This window comes from Myotis daubentonii, chromosome 3 (assembly GCF_963259705.1).
Source record: "Myotis daubentonii chromosome 3, mMyoDau2.1, whole genome shotgun sequence".
NCBI lineage: Eukaryota > Metazoa > Chordata > Mammalia > Chiroptera > Vespertilionidae > Myotis > Myotis daubentonii.
In genome coordinates this window covers 155387681-155403329 of record NC_081842.1, presented here as the reverse complement: position 1 = coordinate 155403329, position 15649 = coordinate 155387681, and the positions used below count along the sequence as shown (strand labels likewise).

Here is a 15649-nt window from a genome sequence, read left to right as displayed (position 1 = left end):
CTTCTTTCAGCCTCAGTTTCTTTATCTATAATACTTTTCCTGCTTCCTTTTTAAAAAATTTGTAGATCTTACAGTCAAAATACCTGATCTCAAATCTTGATTCTTCCATTATTAGCCTGTAACCCTTGGGGTAGTTACTTTCATTCTCCCTAATCTTGGTTTCAGAAGTTTCATCATGGGCATAATTACAAAAAACTTTGTAATGAGGAAGTGGTGAAGAAAATATATATTCTGCTACCACAGTGGCTGGTACATAATAAATTTCAGAAACTGTAATCCTAATATATAAAAAGCCAGGGGCTGTCATGACCAAAACTACCAGATGGACAACCAAACAGCAGGCTGCATGGGGCAACAAGGCTGGCAGGGGGGGTTAGTGAGGGACAACCAAACAACTGAACAGCAGCCTGCATGGGGCGACCAGGCTGGTGGGGGGGGAGGGGCAGTTGGTGGTGACCAGGCCAGCAGGGTGGTAGTTGGGGGCGACCACACCAGTGGGGGGGGGGGGCAGTTATGGTGACCAGGCTGGCAGAGGGGGGCAGTTGGGGGTGACCAGGGTGGCAGGGGGTACAGTAAGGGGCAATTGGGCCTTCGGGGGGGCAGTTAGGGGTGACCAGTCTGGCAGGGGGGGCAATTGGGGGAGATCAGGCAGGCAGGCAGGTGAGCAATTAGGAGCCAGTGGTCCCAAACTGGATTGGAGAGGGTGCAGGCTGGGCTGAGGGCCACCCCGCCCACCCCCCCCCCCCGCCCCCCCCCCCCCACCGCCTCTGTGCACAAATTTTGTGCACTGGGCTTCTAGTAGTAATAATAAGAAATTAAAAGATATAGTTTCTCTCCTCTTCATGACTACTTGAAGTAAACTAAAGTATCAGAAATGACTTGGTCAAGAATAATATTGCATGAAGTTACATGTGACATGTGATCTTATTTAACCTTTTCCCCATAAAAGAGAATTACAAAATGCCTTTCAAGACACTTTAATTCATCGATGTGCTATTTGACAGAGTATTTATCTATCTACTTTTCAGTTTGGTCAATCAGATAGAGCACCACTCCTTCCTTTGTGCCTTCTCTCTACCTACATGTATTTCATTTATTTGTCTTAGTTTACTTGTCGTTTTCTTACACTTATTTGGTTGATTGACTAAATTCATAAGTGGTTCATTGAATTGAAATGTTAGTTCCGTCATAATGAATAAATTGGCCACCCTGCTGATAAAAGGCTGAAGAGAAAAAATGGGGAGGGTGGCATAGTGATATTACCTGTAGATCCAACACAATTTCAGGATTTTTTTCTCTGATTTTAACTTTTTTTTTGAATGTTTTTATTGATTTGTTAGAGAAAGAGGAAGAGTGAGAGATAGAGAACTAGAAACAGTGATGAAAGAGGAACATTGATTGGTTGTCTCCTGCTGGGGATTGAGCCTGCACCATGGGCATGTGCCCTGAAGGGAATTGAACTGGTGACCTCTTGGGTCATGGGTCAAAACTCAACCACTGAGCCACACTGGCTGGGCTAGAGATGTTATCTTATTCATATTTCAATTATTAGCAATTAGGATTTTATGTGGCAAATGAAAGATACTTTTAAAATGCTGTTTAATAAATGAATAAATTAGGGTACAGATTCTTGAAACTCTTATCACCACATTACCAGAGCAACTAGCTTGCAAACAAAAACAAAACAAAACACTGAACTATTTTCCAAACCTCTCCATTTGAATTAAATAAAATCCCAAGCCCACTGGTATGCAAATTTTATTTTGTTTCTTAATGATGTAAATCTAGAGGGAACATTTAGTATGTGCTTGTGTTATTTCAAGAAGTGCAAAGGTAATTCAGGCACAGTTTGCCACCCCCAAGAACTCCCACTTACAATGAGGTCACAAGCAAAGCCTTTTTACTGTACAAAACTTCCCTTTTATTGAGAGTTTGCTTAAAAATGTAAGCAATTTTACAGATGGAAGATCTGAGAAATTTCTTAAAGGTCATATTTCCCCCCAACATTGGTTTCTTCTCCTTACAATCTCACTGTGCTGGGTAGAATTTTTTATTATTTACTGTTGAATTTAAGGTTATGGTGACTTTAAACTCATGTGCTTTTGCTATCTGAGAGCAGAATTTTTCTATAAGTAAATAAGCATCAAGGTGACCATCTTACCTTGTTCTTGTGCATGAACAGCAGCCCCTGCCACACATAGCACAATAAAAGGAAGAAGCAGTTTCCTAAGAAAAGAAAAGTAATTGGGAAACTTAGTTGGACAATTTACAACCTATAAATCATATAAAATATAAAACAAGCTATAGTACAAGATTAATAATTAAGCTATTAATTTAATTAACACAGTATTTTAATATTTATATTAATTATGGGCAAGGGCTCTGGATTTAAGTTCCAGCATTATTCACTTTTCTTTTGGTTAATCCTCACCTGAGGATAGTTTTCCATTGATTTTTAGAGAGAATGGAAGAGAGAGGGAGAAACAAGAGAAACATCGATGTGAGAGAAACACATTGATTGGTTGCCTCCTGCACACGCCCCAAACAGGGCCCAGGCCAGGGAAGAGCCTGCAACCAAGGTACATGCCCTTGACCGGAATTGAACCCGGGACCCTTTGGTCCTCAGGCCAATGCTCTATCCACTGAGCCAAACTGGCTAGGGTGCATTATTCACTTTTATTGCTCTGTGCCTCAATTTCTTCATCTATTAAATCTATCTCATAAGGTGTTTTGAAGATTAACTGGAAAACTTCATAGGTAGCACACAAAACAGTACCTGGCACATAGGAAGCACTCAATAAATGTCATCTATTATTATATTATTTTATATTAAATTAAATTACCATTCATGCAATTTATGCAAAATGATAAAATTTACACAAAATAAGCACAACTTATAGTCACTTAACCATAGTTATTCTTTAAATGAAATCCTATCTAATAAAGAGGGAATGCTAATTGACCCTCATGCCATCACAAAGATGGTAGCGCCCATAGCCAATAAGGAGGGAATATGCTAATTGACTGCCCTACCCTCAAAGATGCCGGCGCTCACAGCCAATAAGGAGGGAATATGCTAATTGACTGCCACACCCTCAAAGATGCCGGCGCTCACAGCCAATAAGGAGGGAATATGCTAATTGACTGCCACACCCTCAAAGATGGCGGTGCCCATAGCCAAAAGATGGTGGCGCCCAGTCCCCTCAGCCCTGCTGGGGTGGCAGGCACACCCGGCCTTGCCGTGCACCTGCTTCCAGAGTCCCCCAGTACCCTCAGCCCCCCAGCCACCCAGGGCTGGCCCTAGGCACAGACAAGCCTCAGATGTTGACTACCCAGCCACCCAGGGCCACCCAAGGCTTGCGCTGCTGGCAGTGGCAGCAGCAGAGGTGTGATGAGGCATTGCCTTCTCCTGATCGCCGGGTCGCCTCCCATCCCTGAGGTCTCCCAGACTGTGAGAGGGGGCAGGCTGGGCTGAGGGACCCCCCCCTCCAGTGCATGAATTTTCATGCACCGGGACTCTAGTCAACACTAATAAAAGAGAAAAATGGTAATTGGCGTACGAGCTACCCTTTTCATTGGCTAATCAGGGCTATATGCAAATTAACTGCCAACTAAGATTGGCAGTTAACTGCCAACAAGATGGCGGTTAATTTGCATATGTAGGCACAATGCAGGGAGGTGAAAGGGAAAGCAGGAAGAAGCCCCCTGCCACTGACAGTGATCGGAAACCCAGGGGGGAGCTAAGAGCTGGGGGGCAGGGCAAAGGCGGCCCCAGGGCCGCCTTTGCCCTGCCCCCCAGCCATGATCAGAGAATCAGGTGCCTTTTCCGCCCTGGCCAGTGATAGCAGGAAGTAGGGGTGAAGCCAGCGATGGGAGCTGGGCACGGTCGAAGCTGGCAGTCCCAGGAGCTAGGGGTCCCTTGCCTGGGCCTAAAACAAAGCCCACGATCGTGGGGCCGCTGCAGCTGCGGGTCCCTGCTGCCTGGGCCGGACGCCTCAGCCAGAGGCGCCCTGCAGGGGCAGGGGCGGAGCCCGCCGATCGCAGCACCCCCTGCTGTCACTGCAGGTCCCCGCTGCCGGGGCCGGACGCCTAGGCCAGAGGCGTCAGGCCTGGGCAAGGGGCCGATCCTGCGATTGGAGGGTGATGGGGGTCAACGCCTGAGGGCTCCCAGTATGTGAGAGGGGGCAGGCTGGGCTGAGGAACACTCCCCCCCCCCCTTGCCACCCAGTGCACGAATTTCGTGCACCAGGCCCCTAGTTTATAATAAAAGCCATTTGAATGTCATAATCAAATCACTTGTACTAGATGATTCTTTGCCTCTGAAAATAGCAATGGCCTGTAGATATCAACATGAACATTTTGATTAGTAGTATTTGTGAGCACAATACCCAATCACTGCAAATCAAAATCTTCATTTATATAGATTAGCTAAGTAAAAATATTTTGTGATTTTTTTTCAGTATAACCACATTTTTGATATTTTGTTGAATAGTCTTCATAATTGGCTATATCTACTTCCCAAGTGAAAAATCATAGAGATAATTTTAAAAATTAATGAGCATGCTGACAACAATATTTTATTACTTCATTTTTGCTAATATAGATCCTGATTCTGCTTTGTATTCTAACCCAGAGATTTCTCAAATGACATTTCTGTAAAATACTCTTCTGCAAGGAGTGATTACAGAGCCTTCTGAAAATTAATTTTTATTTTTATTAAGTTCCTGGTGTATTAGTAGTAATTGGTACATTGTCTATTACCAACAATAATTGTTTACCTTTACCAACTAGTATAAAGAGCCTCTTAATCTAAGAGAGATGATCTTTTACAAAGTGAGACAACAATATAAAATTCTACTATTCTCTTTGATAAAAAGAAAATAACATTTGTATTAAAATGGTATTAATCATTTTTTAGTAAATGAAAAATGCACATTCTGTGGTTATACTCAGTTCAGAGCACCGTTTTTATAAGATAGGGTTATAAATTTCAACTGGTATGGGCAAATAAGTGAACCATATACAGTATTTTAATGAAGCCTATAAAATATTTCCAGACAGGGTGTCATCCGTTTAGAACAATGCTTTTTAAATGCTAGTTTACCAAAGAACCACCTGAGATTCTTGTGACAAATGCAGATTCTGGGCCTTACCACAGAGATGATTCATAAATTTGAAGAAGATCCTCAGAATGTGTATGATTCCAACGAAGTGATTCTAATATAGATTACGTGTGTACCAAACTCTAAGAAAAGCATCTTAGGCCATTTACTATTTATAGTTACATTGTACTGAAAATATACTTAAATAAATATAATTTTGCTTCAATCATGTCAAAAATCATGACACAATTATTTAATTTTTTTTAAAAAAAAAATCCTTTCTACTGCTCTACATTGGTGGTTTTCAAACTTTAGAATGCATGGGAATTACCTGGAGGGCTGAAGATTGCTGGGCCCCACCCTGAGATCTTCTAACTCACTAGGTCTGGGGTGCAGCTCGACACATTGCATTTATAGAGTTCCCAGGCAATGCTGATGCCCCTGAACTGGGATCACTCTCTGAGGACCCAGTTCAGGCATCGGTGACACTGGAGGGGTGATGCAAGGCCCACACGTTTTGGATCCGTTTTCACCTTGGCTGCACAGTAGAACCACCTGGGGAGTTTTACAAACTCCTAATACAGTACTTGGTTTCTGCCAGTCCTACCTCCACCCCAAGTGACTCTGATTTGGATTTGTCTGTAGGAAAGGGGTTTTTAAACACTTCCCAGCTGATTCTAATGTGCAAACAAAATTGAGTACCACTGTCAGAGATTACAATGATTTCTCTGGGTTCTCTAGGATGGATCGCAATACAATCTAGAGTTTGTATAAAAGGAGGCTCTTTTCCTTTCAAATTTATATTTTCAACAAATAACTGGCATGACATATATCAGTGAGACTATGAGTGGCTCAGGATTACAGTCACTAGAGGAGAGCACGTCAGAATTATGCTGTTTTGGTAGGAAACGGAATGTGAAAAGAAGCACGTCTCACCTACCAAGGTAATCTGGCTCACTTAGACCAGTGGTTTTCAACCTTGGCTGCACATTAGAATCACCTGGGATTCTTTTTAAAATCCAGATTTCTGGGCCTCATCCTCCAGAATTTCTGTTTCTTTGTTACTAATGTGGCCTCACCCCATAACAAAGAAACAGAATTTCCGGAGGATGAGGCCCAGAAATCAGGATTTTAAAAAGATTCCCAGGTGATTCTAATGTGCAGCCAAGGTTGAGATCCACTGACTTAGACCTTACTAACAACCAACAGGCATTATTCCAATTAGAATAAAGCTAACTAATGGAGAGTACAACAACCAGCAAAATCACTTTGCAATTTAGCCACCCCATAGACTTACCAAACGACCACAGGGGAGAAAACTAAAAAATACAGTTCTTTCTACACACATTAACAAGTCCATTCCTGGAGTGAGGCAGGAAAATATGAACACATCAACATCATCCCTTAACCAAGTGATTTTAGGGAATTATGACAAATCAGTTGAGCCATACCCTATGGAAGTGTACCTCTGTACTGCAGCTGATGAGTAATGGAGAGTTGGGGATCAATGACTGATTTTATTTCTCTTTTTCTGGTTAAACCAAAAACTAATAGCCAAGTAAGAAAGAACAGAAAAAGTCCAATTCCTCACCAGATGTTCAAGGCCCTTATTCAGCTCCAACCTTCTTGTTTTAGCAATATAAATCCCACTATACCTGACACCCCCAAAGTTCCAGCCATCCCACATTATTCTGTATTCAATAGACAGACCATGTAAGTGCCTGAAATGCCCTCTCAGCTTCCACCTGTCAGGATGTCAGGTTTCATCAAAGCCTAATTTAAACAGTGCCTGTTCCAAGAAATTTCCCATCATCCCTATAGAGGACTGGCCCTTTCCCTGTCTCTGTACTCTTGATGCTTTAACTGTAACTTTATTATAGCCCATATACATTGTACCTTTTATAATTAATTAATAAGTAAATATCTGAGCAAGCAACAGGTCTTCACCTTTTATCCATTTCTTACATGATATTGACACTTAGATATTTTTAAACAGGAAATGAGTACCAATTTCATCTCCAATGACTGAGGAATTCAATTTTTCCCTATAGACCTAATTTTTGAACTACTGGGAAAGTAAAGAGAGAAAGAAGAAAGAGATAATTTTTAAAAAATCAGCTATGATAGCGTTAGTGGAATCCTTCTTCTTTTTCTTTTCTTTTTTTTTTTTTTTCATTTTTACTGTTTTTATCATCTCTGAGTGGGAACACAGAGAAGATATCAAGCTTAATTGACATAATCAGTTTGGTAAAGAGCCACACTCCATCACTGAATAAAATGGATATCTAATGAATTCAAGCTTTCTGGGGAATATTGAGTTGGGCTGGGCTTGTTTATTTGTTTGGTTTTGCGCACCTGCCCCCCATGATATTGCATTTACTTACAAAGGAAAAACATTTCTACATTAATCGTAGTGATAGTCTTGTGAAGGGCAGCATCGGTGCTCTGTGCTACTCGCCTTATGCTGTACATATAGTGCTAAGACATGCTGCAGTATTTCAATAAATTAAAGTTATAACTATATTAAGTTGTTAGGGAAAAAACAAACACAAAACATGGTTAGTTTCACCAGTGTGGCTGAATGTCGACCCATGAACAGGTTTGATTCCCGCTCAGGGCACATGCCCAGGTTGCTGGCTCAATCCCCAGTAGGAGGTGTTCAAGAGGCAGCTGACCAATGATGTTTCTCTCTAATCAATGTTTCTATCTCTCTATCCTTCTCCCTTCCTCTCTCTCTAAAAAGCAATAAAAATACATTTTTTAAAAACATGGTTAAGAAAATAACAATAGACTGGGAGTGAAAAGACTAATTCTGGTTTTATTTATAACTCACTGTGTGACCCTGGGCAGGTCATTTTAATTTCCTGTTATTCAATGTCATAATATAAATTTTACATTTTACACCCTAAATATAAAACCCTATAATTCATGTGTATGGTGAGGTCCTATTAATATACTGGCATTAGAGGACAAAGATAACATTATAGAGCACAATGTTAGATAAATTATGCATAAAAGTCATATTATTTAACCACAAATTTATAAATGTCTTGCTACAGTTCTGGCCATACAATTTTAAGTAAATGAAAATAGTTTACTAAGTTTTCTAATTTGTCCATGGACAAGTTTTCTAAACAAGATTTGTTTAGATCACTCTAACAAAAAGTCTAGTTAGTGTATTAAATCTATTCTTTTCAAATAGTCAAAGCACATCTATTTTGCTCACTTTTTTATATGTCTGGAGCATGTGTCACTAATATAAAGTAACAGACTACATATACTCAAGACATTTAACAAAATCAAACCAGGTCTTAAAGAAGTTAATAATATGGTAACAAACATTCAATAAAGATTCAGAAAATATAACCCATGATGTTAATATCTGAGGATAACTAACAAAATATAAGATACTCTGCATGTCTGGTCTGCTAGCCACATTTTCAGTTTGAGATAAGCCACAGTCAAAACAGAACCAGACATGTGAGGGGTGAGGCCTAAAAGGGGATCAGGCAGGAAATAGATATCCAAAGACCATAATCAGAGTATTTAAGGAACTAATAGCCATCCAAGGCATCTTCCCTAAACAATTCGTGGAGCTACTAAACTTTCTCTTTATCTGAAGGGTCTAAGTTACTTTAGGGAACCCCAGGCATCTTTTTGTTTAGGGTACCCATGAGACCCTCAGGTATTATGATATATATCTTCAGACTACCTATGCTCATTCCTACATAGATTGAATTTATAATGGTAAGAATAACTTTTGAAATACTATGAATAGGAAATTTTTATTTTATGAGTTGGTGATTTTCATTTAAACCAACTGGAAAGGGTGAACTAATCTGAAAAACACACACATGTGATGTACATCAATAATTTCAACAATTTCCACCACACTAGGTTTACAAGCCAAAAACGTCTCTAAGTCATGACAGCTTTACAGATTTTGCTCTTTACTAGCTGCTAAGATCCAGAAATAGTACATTTCTGTCCTCTGTTCCCCCAAATAACTGAAAAACAGTTCTCGTCCCAGCAGTTGGGGATGCAGTTGAATGATTCAAGGAATAAAGTGTCCGTAACTTATATACAATAAATTTCTTGGAATATCAACTGAATAGGAATTTGTATAATTAATCCAGTGTGTAGCGTACTAGAAGTTTTGGTTAAATTCCAAGCATGCAAGCAATTCATGAGAACAAGAGAGATAAATGCTAAAGAACTTCAAGTGATCGGAAAGCCCAGAGTCCAATCAGTAGCAAGAAAAAAACAAAACAAACTACATTGAAATTAGTTTGTCCTCATAATACCACAGAAATTGTTAAACTGATTGCCGCCTAACTTAGCAAAATTCTGGGCACATACTACTATTAAATAAATATTTTTAAGTGAATGACTACATCAGTCAATAAATCTATCAGGTGGACTGAGTTTCAACAAATATATAACTTCCCTGGCATCTTCCACCTGCACCCTGATCCCAAGATCAAGAAGTCAGGTCATCCTGACCTCCATTTACTTATCTAAGAAAGTAGCCTGGTTTAAAGGCCTTTTACATTTCCTCTTTGTTTCTCTCCAGATCCAGGTCCCTACAATGTGTGCTCCAACCAACTTCATTTCTTTCAGGCCCTCAAATACACTGTGCTGTCTCCCCTTTGAGCCATTTACTGTTCTCTGTCTGGAAAGTTCTATGCCTTTTCCACTTACATCTCAGCGTAGATTTCATTTCCTTTGGTCAGCCTTTCCTTCCAGTATTATCCCTCCCTACTCTTCCCACCTACCCAGGACGGCTAGGTGTCCTCTTGTAAATAACCTTATTTTATTTTCTTAAACTTGGTTGTCTCATTTTCTGTTTCCTATGCTAAAATGGGCATGTTGGGAGGGTAGCAATTGTGTTTCTATCTCTTCTGCCTAGAACCATGCTGGGCACATAATTGGAGCTCTGTAAACATTTGCTGAATAAATGAGTGAATGAATAACAGAATAATATTAGCTTTTTATGAGAATGAAAATGAAATGGTCTCATTCAGAATTACAAATTATAAAATAAGTCATAGTTTAAAAGCTCGGCAAGGAAACTAGCACAGCTATTCTAATTCCCATTAATAAAATTTATTTTTCCCCCTATAATTTCACAGGCTACCAAGTAGGATGTCTAAACAACATTCAAAAGCATTTTCCATAAATTACAATTCCTCTCCCTGAGACATCAGTTTATTTTAAACATTTACTTGAATACAAACATAACCAAGCAAATTTAAAAAAAAACAGAATTTCATGTCAGCCAGGAAACAGATCTTTATATCCAACCCCGCTTTTGGTTATAGAAACCCTGTAAGTATAATAGCCTGCCTGGGAGACTTTCCAATCGTATGTTAAATGAACGTATCTAACAATGACTTTTGGTTTTAGTTTCCTTTTTATTAATTCCACAATTCACATTAAGTAACCCATCTGAAAGCAACCTCATGAAATAAAATGTCTTTAGGGATCCAGTTTTAAACTGTCAGTGTTTGGGGGTGACTAATCAGAATTGTGATTTTAAAATACTGCCCCTAACAATTGACAATAGCTAAGATCTGGAAACAGCCCAAATGCCCATCAGTAGATGAATGGATAAAAAAGCTGTGGTACATTTATACCATGGAATTCTATGCAGCAGTAAAAAAGAAGGATCTCTTAGCCTTTGAGACAGTGTGGAGGGACCTGGAGAGTATCATGCTAAGTGAAATAAATCAGTCAAAGACAAGTATCACATGATCTCACTCATATGTAGAATCCAAGTAACAAAATAAATTGATGAACTGAATGAGTGGATCCAGAGATAGGGAAGCATGGACCAGAGTGTGGAATCTTGAGGGAAGGTATGGAAGGGTGAGTGGGTGGGAGGTAATCAACCAGATACCTTCTATGCATATACATAACCCATGGACACAGACAATAGAGTGTTGAAGGCAGAGATGGGCTGGAGAGGGTTAATGGGGGAAAAAAGGAGACATTGTAATACTTTAAACAATAAAGATTTAAAATCCTATCTAATAAAAGAGAAACATGGTAATTAGCATACGACCGCTACCCTTCCCATTGGCTAATCAGGGCGATATGCAAATTAACTGCCAGCCAAGATGGCGGCAGGCAGCCAGGCAGCTTGAAACTAACATGAGGCTTGCTTGCCTCAGTGAGGGAGGATCGTTGGAGGAAACCAACGTTCCCCGCCTGCCTTGCCGACCTCTGAGCTTGCAGTTTAAGAAACATTGTAACAAATATAGAAGCTAAGCAAAACCCCAGAAACCTGCTTTCAGCAAGTCCGGGATCTCAGAGCTGGAGTTATACATTGTTTCGATTATAGAACACAAACAAACCAGATACCTGATTTCAGCAGCAGAGGCCTAAGAGCTAGAGCCTCAGAGCTAAAGCTGGCCCAGAATAAAATAAAAAAGAAAAAAAGGAGCAGTTGGGAGCTTCAGTCCCAGCCTGAAAACAGCCCTCAGCCCCTCACCCAGACTGGCCAGGCACCCAGTAGGGACCCCCACCCTGAAGGGTGTGTGACCAGCTGCAAACAGCCATCATCCCCTCACCCAGGCTGGCCAGGAACCCCAGTGGGGACCCCCACCCTGAAGGGTGTGTGACCAGCTGCAAACAGCCATCATCCCCTCACCCAGGCTGGCCAGGCACCCCAGTGGGAACCCCCACCGTGAAGGGTGTGTGACCAGCTGCAAACAGCCATCATCCCCTCACCCAGGCTGGCCAGGCACCCCAGTGGGGACCCCCACCCTGATCCAGGACACCCTTCAGGGCAAACCAGCCAGCCCCACCCATGCACCAGGCCTCTATTCTATATAGTAAAAGGGTACTATGCCTCCCAGCACCGGGATCAGCGGAGCTGAGAGGCCTCCCGGCACCGGGATCAGAGTGACGAGGCAGCGTCCAAACCCCCTGATCAGCCCTGCGGCTCTGTGTGTGACAGGGTGCAGCACCCCAACCCTCCCACCCCCCACGGGCCCTGCTCTGTGTGTGATGGGGTAGAGCCATAACCTCCCCATCAGCCCTGCCCTGAGTGTGACAGTGGCGGCACCCCAACCCCCTGATCGGCCCTGCTCTGTAGGTGATAGAGGGCAGCACCCCAACCCCCTGATCCGCACTGCCCTGAGTGTGACGGGGGCGGTGCCCCAACTCCCCTATGGGCCCTACTCTGTGAGTGATAGGGGGGAGCTCTTCAACCCCCTGATCGGCCCTGCTCTGTGCATGACAGGGGGGAGCTCCCCATCCCCCTGATTGACCCTGCTCTGTGCATGACAGGGTATGGAGCCCCAAGCCCCCTGATGGGCCCTGCTCTGTGTGTGACAGGGGACAGCACCCCAACCCCCTGATTGGCCCTGCTCTGTGCATGACAGGGTACGGAGCCCCAACCCCCCTGATGGGCCCTGCTCTGTGCGTGATGGGGGTGGCGCTGCAACCTCCCCATTGACCCTGCCTTGAGTGTGACAGGGGGCGGTGCCCCAAACCCCAATCGGCCCTACCCTGAGCATGACTGAGGGTGACATCACAACCTCCCAATCTGCCCTGCTCTGTGCATGACAGGGGAAGGTGCCCCAACTCCCCAATCGGCCCTGCTCTGAGCCCGACCAGGGGCTGCACCTAGGGATTGGGCCTGCCCTCTGCCACCCGGGAGCAGGCCTAAGCCAGCAGGTCGTTATCTCCCGAGCGGTCCCAGACTGCGAGAGGGCACAGGCCGGGCTGAGGGACCCCCTTTTCCCCCCGAGTGCACAAATTTTTGTGCACCGGGCCTCTAGTAAATAAATAAAATATTGCCCCTGCTCTTGCAAAATGACGCCACAGAAAGATGGTGAAAATTTAAAATCTCAGGGATTTCATTAGGGATTCTAAGGTTTAATTCAGTGACCTGACATTATCATTAGCTTAGCAGCTGCTTCTCCCAAGTCCCCACCATATAGGGTTTATTGGTATGGGGTGTGTGTGTGTGTGTGTGTGTGTGTGTGTGTGTGTGTGTGTGTGTTTCAAACTGAAGAATTCTAAATTCTTTACGGAAACTGGATATTTTCAAGAAATAATTTTCTCAGCTCAATCAGTAATAGTTTTTCCCCACGTGCATGTGTGTGGTTGGAACTGTGAGGGGCTACGATCTGATGTAACCTTGAGTACCCTTGATTCTGTACAGCCCACCCCCACTGGCAACTGGAATGGAACAAACTGGATGTCCAAAAGGCTGCAAGACCCCTGGCAGAGAGGCCCTCTGGGAGGCAGGGGGGACTAGCACCCAGGACCTGCTGCCCACCCCAACGTCTCTTCACAAGGGTTCTTTCCCCATTCCACATAGTCTAATGTTTCCTCAGAAGTTCCTCGGTGTAATCCATTCTGTTTGGTTTCTCTGCCTCCCTCCCCCCAATCATCTGGACCCAATTTACAAACCCCAAACTGCCCAAGAATTTATGCAGGGCCTTTTTCTGGGAGCGTCTGGGAGGGAAGTGTAAACCAGACAAGACAGAGGCCAGGAGCAGAAGATCTGCTTTAATCGCAAGGTTGGTCACAACGACCAAGGGAAATATTAGTCAGCCACTAGGCCTTGCTCAATGGCATGGGAAAGCCCTCGGGAGAGGGGGAGCTGGCCGGGAGGGCAAGGAGGGCACAGAGAAGCTTCGAGATGGAGGGCCTGACCCAGCAGCTCCTGGGTTCTGGACCTGCAGGAGCCCGAGCCTCATTCTGATTCCATGGGCCAGATCAGCTGGAAGAGGCGACTATCCCAAGGGGTCCGCCCCACACCCGGCCTCGGTTTCCCAGCGGATCTATGCAGAGGGGCTTTTATCTAGAAAAGGGACGGGAAACATGCCTGGGCACCCAGTGGGACCTGCGTGAGCCTCTCTGGGCAGGCTGCTGGAAGAGCCTGATCCCTTCTTGGACGCGGGTCTCCCGGGCCCGGCACCTCGCCGCACGCACGGGGTGGCGGAGGTTACTCCTCTCCAATCCATCTGCCCGAGGGCGCGTGAGGAGGCGCGTCCCTGTCTGCCTGGAAGCCGGAGGTCAGAGGACAGAGCGCGCCAGCCTCAGCCAGGCTCGGCGCACGCGGCTGGCAAGCACATGTTCATACAAACACTGCCACAAGGCGGGCTTTCTCCGCACCCCGCCTCCGCCTGCCCTGGTAGCCACCGTCAGTTCCGCCCCCTGCCCTCCTCCCACCTACTCTCCTTCGGGGCAGCCTCGAGGCGGAGAAGACCAGCCGCTTCGTCCCTTCCGCCCACGGGCCCAGAAACAAACTTGCATAACCCACTGACCTCTTCCGGAGGGTCCAGGGCAGCCAGCCCCGGCCGTGCACCCTCCTCCCCATCAACGCTCTTTTCCCAGCGAGGAGGTGGGAGCAGGTACAGCGCCCAAAGAGGAAGTGGGGTGCAGACAGGGTCCCCCTGAACAACTCCGGTGAGGAGCAGTCCCGCCCCCTCCCTCCACCCCCACCCCCCGCGTCCAGCCCCTTCCCCTGGAACAAGCCAGTGATCCCTGCGCAGCCCCGGCCCCAGATGTGCAGCGCGCTTGTTGGCCACTTACAAGAGGCGATTGCCTGAGTCCCGTGGGTTCAGCAGCGCCCCGATGCCCGACATTCTGAGGGCACCCTCTTTCCCATTCCGCAACCTGCCCCAAGCCCGCGCCCCACTCTGCAGGCTGAGCGCACAGCGCCCAGGGTCCCGCGAACGCCCTGGCCATCGCCAGGCTGGACGCCCGGAGGAGCAGCGCGGGGAAGCAGGACCTCAGCCAGGGCCCCGAGGGAGGCGAGGGGAAGGAGGGCGCGAGGGCGGCCCGGAGCGCGGGCGGGCGGGGGTCCGAGCCCAGCTCCGGAGCTGCGGGAGCTGCTGCCGCCCGCGTCGGGACCCAGGCCACCAAGCGTTCCCTCCGGAACCACAGGATCTTTTCAACGTAAACTCTCTGGGAGACCCGCCGGCAGGAGGCTTCCTTTCAAACGTGGTGTTTTACAAATTGAGGAGACGAGAGGAAGATGCCACGGCTGCTCGCGGCTCCCAACTTCAGAAAGTGCCAAGAAGCCGGAGCACAAACTCCGTCCGGCTCAGCGGGTCCCGGTGGGTGGGGAGAGCGGCCGGTGTGACCCCCGCCCCTGCGGGTGGGCTACTTACGTTTTTGCCGTGTGGGAGACCTTTCCACGCCTTGTCCTGTGGGCTCCTAAATGCATTTGTATGCATTTGTCCGTGCAGCGAAGCGCTAACGGAAAACAGAAGCCAACTCCGTTCTGCTAAGGGTGCAGGTACTGTCCATGAAAAAGGAAGACAAAATCACATGAAAACGATGCTCCCAAACCGCGACGACAACAAAAAAAAGGGGAGGGGAGGGATGGGGAGGGAGAGAAATAGCACCCAAAGGGTAGGCAGTTAGACTTCCTAGTTCCCTGGCTAGGAAACCACGGAGCCGGGGGTAGCGCTCCCCTGGGAGGGCAGGCGAGGAGGGAGACCTCACTGGCGGGCGGCGGGGCGCCGGCAGCAGCAGCAGCTCAGCTGCGAGTGCAGCCCTCAAGTTCACTTGCGGTTCAAAGG

General features: G+C 45.6%; 1 protein-coding gene across 1 annotated transcript in view; it reads right to left on the bottom strand.

Annotated features, from left to right (window-relative positions):
• The window catches only part of COL24A1 (collagen type XXIV alpha 1 chain), a 314245-nt gene extending 298872 nt beyond the window's left edge, over window positions 1-15373 (bottom strand). Inside the window, exons 1-2 of the mRNA XM_059688981.1 lie at window positions 15236-15373; window positions 2162-2226 (exon numbers count right to left, since the gene is read on the bottom strand). Of these exons, the coding sequence (XP_059544964.1) occupies window positions 2162-2226; window positions 15236-15291 (121 nt within the window). The 5' untranslated portion in view covers window positions 15292-15373. The remainder of the gene's footprint in view (window positions 1-2161; window positions 2227-15235) is intronic.
• Window positions 15374-15649: the final 276 nt, after the last annotated feature.